This window comes from Piliocolobus tephrosceles, chromosome 1 (assembly GCF_002776525.5).
Source record: "Piliocolobus tephrosceles isolate RC106 chromosome 1, ASM277652v3, whole genome shotgun sequence".
NCBI classification, from domain to species: Eukaryota; Metazoa; Chordata; class Mammalia; order Primates; family Cercopithecidae; genus Piliocolobus; species Piliocolobus tephrosceles.
The window spans coordinates 97440515-97446514 of NC_045434.1; the positions used below are offsets into that span (position 1 = coordinate 97440515).

General features: G+C 48.2%; 1 protein-coding gene across 2 annotated transcripts in view; it reads right to left on the reverse strand.

Moving 5' to 3' along the window:
• The window catches only part of CFAP45 (cilia and flagella associated protein 45), a 28945-nt gene extending 23770 nt beyond the window's left edge, over positions 1–5175 (reverse strand). Inside the window, exon 1 of one of the 2 annotated variants that reach the window (XM_023214208.2) lies at positions 5072–5175. In XM_023214208.2, the coding sequence (XP_023069976.2) occupies positions 5072–5127 (56 nt within the window). In that variant the 5' untranslated portion in view covers positions 5128–5175. Of the gene's footprint in view, positions 1–4262; positions 4364–5071 lie in introns of those variants that run through there. The other variant, XM_023214209.2, reaches the window with a different exon arrangement.
• Between the last annotated feature and the right edge of the window lie 825 nt (positions 5176–6000).

A 6000-nucleotide genomic window follows, 5' to 3' on the forward strand; every position in this document is an offset into this window, starting at 1 on the left:
TCTCTGTGCTATACATTGAACAATGCTATATGTGCATTTCCCTCACTGCCTGGCACAGCCAGCAAAAGGCTTACATAGGATGTCTCCCTCTACAGCTTCAGCCAGCCCCAAAACAGTAGAGCAGAGAAGCTTGGATTTATTAAAAGGTAAAAATAGTAGCCCCAAAATGCCTAATAACAGCCTCTGAAGGGTTATTATATGGTAGGTGGTGAGCTACGGCTCCCCTTTCCACCAAAAATAGAATAAGAGGAAATGAATAGAAATTTCAGTAGGTGGGATTGAGGCTAAGCATCTGGAATAACTGGAAAAGGTGGAAGGCTTTGGATCATGAGTTTTGTATGTAATTAAGGGAAAAGGCGCAGTGCCTGGCACATACTAGGAACAATATAGCAACGTGCATTTGATGAAGAAAGATGACCTCTCAAGGACAGGACTGCAGACCAGATTGAGATGGATACTTTTCTGGAATACGCCTGCCTGACTCCAAGTCACTCCACCATTCCATGTTTTCCAGATCACGTATGTGGTCTCCACTATGGATAATAACGTATGTGAAAAGGCTTTGGAATACAGATGGAGAGTATTATTGTTTTCCATTTGTTTTCCTGTCTCTTTTCAAGGACTCCAACAGGTTTTCCCTTGTGCTGAAGTGTCCACCAGACTGCAGGCTCCTCCAGGGCTGAGCCTGCATCTCCTGTTTCCTATGCCCTTGGTACCCATGTCAAGAGGAAGTCACAGCAAGGACTGCCTGAGCCAGAACAGAGGAAGAAAAACAGATGACCACAGAAAAGTGGCCACTGAGCAGGACAGTGGGAAGCTCTGAACTCTAGGGTTGGGTGGTTGAGAAAAACCTCATTTGGAAAATGCTGACTTTGAAGCCACAGCCTTACACCAGGGTTAGAATAAACAGTTTTGCCAAGGGTAACAAGGATTACAAAGGTCACTGTGTAAACATACTAGAAAAACATGAAGAACCAAGCATAAATGTAAAGTTGGATCCCTCTGGGCCAGAGGCAATAGTGAAGAAGTTCTTTTAGGAGGTGACAGGCTGGTTTTCTTCTTTGCATGACCAAATAAATATTGCCAAGAAGCTGAACTGTGCGTAAGGAGAAGCATATCCAGTCCTGCTTATGGGGAGACAGCTCTTGAAGGGAAGGCAGCTGAGAAGGCAGGGGGTCTGGGGAAAATGAGGACTGGGGACAGATAAAGGTGCCAGCCCTGCTTTGATATTTTCGTCTTGGTGACTCAGCTGACTCCCCCTGTCTTCATAAGCCTTCCAACTCCTGGAGCACAAGAATTCAGCCACAGCTAGGAGCTCTATGGCAGACTCTGATGCAGAAAGATTTGCTGATCAAACAAATAATGATTTTGATTTACAGTCATTGGTATAGGATGATCTCCATAACATGTTAAGTTGTAAAGAAAACAGACTGTAAGAAACACATAAGTCTGTGTGCCATGGCTCATGCCTGTAATCTCAGCATTTGGGGAAGCCAAGGCAGGTGGATCGAATGAACTCAGGAGTTCAAGACCAGCCTGGGCAACATGGCAAAACCCCACCTCTATAAAAAGTATGAAAATTAGCCAGGCGTGGTGGCGTATACCTATAGTCCCAGCTACTTGGGAGGCTGAGGCGGAAGGATCGCTTGATCCCGGGAGGCAGAGGTTGCAGTGAGCCAAGGTTGAGCCACTGCACTCCAGCCTGGAGAGCAAGACGTTGTCTCAAAAAAATAATATTAATAAAGAAAGAAAAAGAAATATAAGTATTCTTGGCCGGGCATGGTGGCTCATGCCTGTAATCCCAGTACTTTGGGAGGCCAAGGTGGGTAGATCACCTGAGGTCAGGAGTTCAAGACCAGCCTGTCCAACGTGGTGAAACCCCCGTCTCTACAAAAAAATACAAAAATTAGCCAGGCATAGTGGCCCATGCCTGTAATCCCAGCTACTCGGGAGGCTGAAATCCCAGCTACTTGGGAGGCTGAGGCAGGAGAATCGCTTGAACCCGGGAGGCAGAGGTTGCAGTGAGCCAAGATCACGCCACTGCCCTCCAGCCTAGTCGACTCCATCTCAAAAAGAAAAACAAATGTAGAAGTATTCTTGTAAAGATGTTTGAATGGCAGGTATGTGCCCAGAATGTATTACTGAAAGCATGTTCAAAAAAATGTTTAACAGTATGTCAGGTAAGCTTTACCATCTCAAGATGTTTCTTTATTGAATAATTTCCTGCAATGAGTAGACAGCTATTTTTATGACCAGAAAAAAAAAAACAAACTATTTTTTTATTTGAAAACAAAGCATAGCAATGGGCCTGGTGCTCCAACTCTGAAAGCAAGAGAGTACAACCCTTAAAAAAAAGCAAAAAAAAAAAAAAACAAACCAAAAAAACATAGCATTATATATTCTGGGATCCAGGATGTTTCACTCAAATCCAGCAAGACAAAGCTGGAATGGGGCTAGAATAGGTCACTGTGGAGTTTCCCTGATGTAACTTCAACACCCATCAACTGAACGGGTTGACATGTTCAGGAAAGATATGTCTTTTCCTAGATGTCTTACCCATTCTGATCTAGTTCTTTTTTTGCACAGAGTCACCGCAGGCTGGCAAATTCAGGCTTCAAACTCTTGGTCTGGTTCTACTTCCCTTTCTGAAGACTTTGGTTACCAAGTAAGGGAGATTCCCATGAACCAGACCCCTTGCCTTTTACTCTGAGTGATCCACACAATTATCCTCTTTCTTCAAGTGGGACCAAGCTGGCCATCTGTAGGATGCCACCAGAAGATAATATCCCAGTCAGTACTGAGGTCCCCATCTCTCCTTCTGGAGGATTTTAATCATTATTTTTATAAGAGTTCTGGAAGTCTGCCTAATTGTGAGCCTCACCACCCCTACTATCTCTTCTCATGCCTTTAAATATTCTCCAAACCTATTGAGTAGCACTATATGTACACAAACACACACACCTGGCCTACCAGAGATCACTAACTTAGACCCACTGCTTCTCAAAGGTGTCCATATGCCCAGTCCTGTCCCAGGAATTTCAAAGGGGCTCAGTCAGTGAGTCAAACCCCTGCCCTGAGTAGCTCCTGGATGGGGAATCCCCGATCTGGGTGCTCTGAAGGCCACGAGTCTTGCCCAGGTGCAACTTATGACCTATGAGAGCTTGGAAATAGGAAATTTTTAAAAGAGAACAAAAGGGGAACTAACATTTAACATATGCCCTTAGACACCAGGCATGACAGTAGGTGCTCACATACATACATACACTACTGGGTTTGTAAGGTGCTGAGAGAAGATGGGACACTGAATCAAATAGAATACATAAGTGAAAAGGGATCCCCCCACCCCAATTACAACACTGCAGGGAGTCCTCGAAAGTCAGGAACTGCTCTTTGTTGAAGGCTTATTTAATAAGTAACAAAACTCTTCTGAAGTCCACTGAGCCCCAGAAAAGCAATGCAGCCTCTGGGCCTGAAGTTTGTCCACAAGTATACCCAAGTAGCAACCTTTGCCACCTGTTGTGCCCCAGACATTCTAGGTCAGTTCCAATAACCCAAGACTCCAACACTTATCCTCTGCCCTTCCCCTCCCATCTGGGACCAACACACTCAAGCCCAGGCATCCCCTTCATGGTTCCTCCCAGGCCTTGCTGGCCTTCTCAACCTTCAGGACCTTGACAGTCCTCCCCATTCCAGTGAAACCCAGGCTGACAGGCCTGTGCCAGTCTCTCTTCCGGGCCTTGCAAACCTGAGACCCTCCTCACTCACTCACCCATTTATTCATTCATTCATTCATTCATTCACTGACAAATATTTATTGACTATCTACTGAGGGACATGAAGCCCTGCTAACAGGAGAAAAACCTGAGGCTCAGGCACAGTCACCTTGCTAGTTAGTGGCAAAACAGGTACCACGACCCATTATCTGGCCTCCTCACCAGTGTTTTTTCCCACACCACATCCACAATCTTTAGTCCACTGAGGCTCCAGTCTGATGGCATGGGGGAGAGGGTTGGGACATCCCTTTCTCTCCAACTGCTCCGCTCAGCGCGCTCCACATTTCCAGTCACTATCGACGCTATCCTTAATTCCCCTTCTGACCCCACCTCATGATCTCCCTTGCTTCTTCTAGAGGTGTTCTCCTTACTCCTGGGCCTTCCCGACCCTTAGACCCAACTCTGCCCTCCCCTAGGCCCCCACTTTCCCCACTCAGAGCCCCCACACAATTCAGGACACAAGAGGCCCCATCTGAGGTTCTCCCTCACCATGTCCTCAGCCACACGCCCTGACTCCGGACCTCTGTCGCCGCCCGGGCGCCTCCAAGGCCCTGGTGTTGACGCGTTCCCGTGGCAACCACTAGCCCGCGTTCTTCGGCTCAGGCCCCGCCCCCGGCCCCGCCCTCTCCCACCTCCAGTGGGCAGTTGCCTTGGGCTGGTGGTGGCGTAGGGAACAGGAGCCGGTCGCTCCAACCGTTGCAGCCCCGCGCTCCAGCCCAACCGCGGTTCTGAAGGATTGACCCGCCCTGGTGTGCCCTGCTCTGCACTTTGGCTTTGGCCAAACTTTTAGGTCAGAACCCGAACTTAAAGAGCTTACCATGGGCCGAGGGAGTTCTAACTGTCAGCGGCCCGAAGAGCCTGGCCCAGGGTCACAGTTTTCCCCGGGGACTTCACCTAGGTTACTATGATTACCCTTGCCCCACTGCCCAGGAGGCGCCAAGCCAACCCCGGATGAGTGTAATCTGCAGAGAAGCCAGCAGGATCAGACCAAACTACTTTCACAGCAGAAGAGAGTCTGGTCGGGTCAAGAAAGAACTTCCAGCCCTGAGGATGTCTCTGCAGTGTCAGAAGCAGTTTCTTAAATTGCGGGCCTCAAATCTCCGGCTAAGAATCACCTGGAGAGTTTATTAAAAATGGAGGCCCTACATTAGAATAAGTCGAAAGCTAAGGAACTGACCTTGGGGTACTACTTCCTAGCTGGTATGTACTGTTCTAGAAAGTACATAGGGGTTTTGTCATTTTTCCAATTTAGTTTGGCCTCTCTACCTCCCAACTTGCAGGGCCGGCATTGAACTCACCTCGGTAGGCTGCATGCTCCAAGCCTCACAAAGCTGTCCCACCAGACCAAGGACATTTGTCTTCCTCCAGTGCTGATTAGCTAAGCTCTTGGTGTGACTCTGTGAGTCTCTGAGCTGCTTTCTCAAACCTCTCTCCAAACCCTCACAGCCAGTCTTTCCGAAGCTCTTACTCCAACTTGGATACTGAAGGCTGTTCACAAGCCCCAGGGGAATGGAAGAAGGGAGACAAGGTCACTTCTTGCTGCTTTTAAAAGGACTTTCTCCAACAGGCTTCACATTCCTTCCCTAGATTTCCCAGTCTTTATCTCCTTTGGGATCAAGAGTACGAAATTGTGTCCCCTTCGCAGAGTCCCACCAAGTGTTGAAGGCTTAATCAGAGGGAGAAGGGAAGGCCTGAAGAGAAGGAGCACAGTCCTTGGGAGGCTTGGGACTGAGAGAAGGGGTTGTTCTGTTCCTGGGAACCTTCCTTACTAAGCCTTCACCTTAGAATCCCCTTCCCTGCAGCTCAGAAAGAAGGAAAAACAAGTAACCGGCCCACTGTGGACAAGGTGCTTCCTGTATTCTTTTCACCCCATTCTCCCAGGCACATCTGCATGACGTAGTTACTATCACTGTAACCAAAGAGGGAACTGAGGCCAAGAAAAATAATTGTCCAAACTGAAAGTCTGTATCTTAGCCCAGGGTGACTGTCTGAAGATGCAAAGTTGAGGCAGAAAGGGCTGGGCACGGTGGCTCATGCCCGTAATCCCAGCACTTTGGGAGGCCGAGGTGGGCAGATCACGAGGCAGGAGTTCGAGACCAGCCTGGCCAACATAGTGAAACCCCGTCTCTACCAAAAATATAAAACATTAGCCAGCGGTGGTGGCAGGCACCTGTAATCCCAGCTACTCAGGAGGCTGAGGCAGAAGAATGGCTTGAACCCGGGTGGG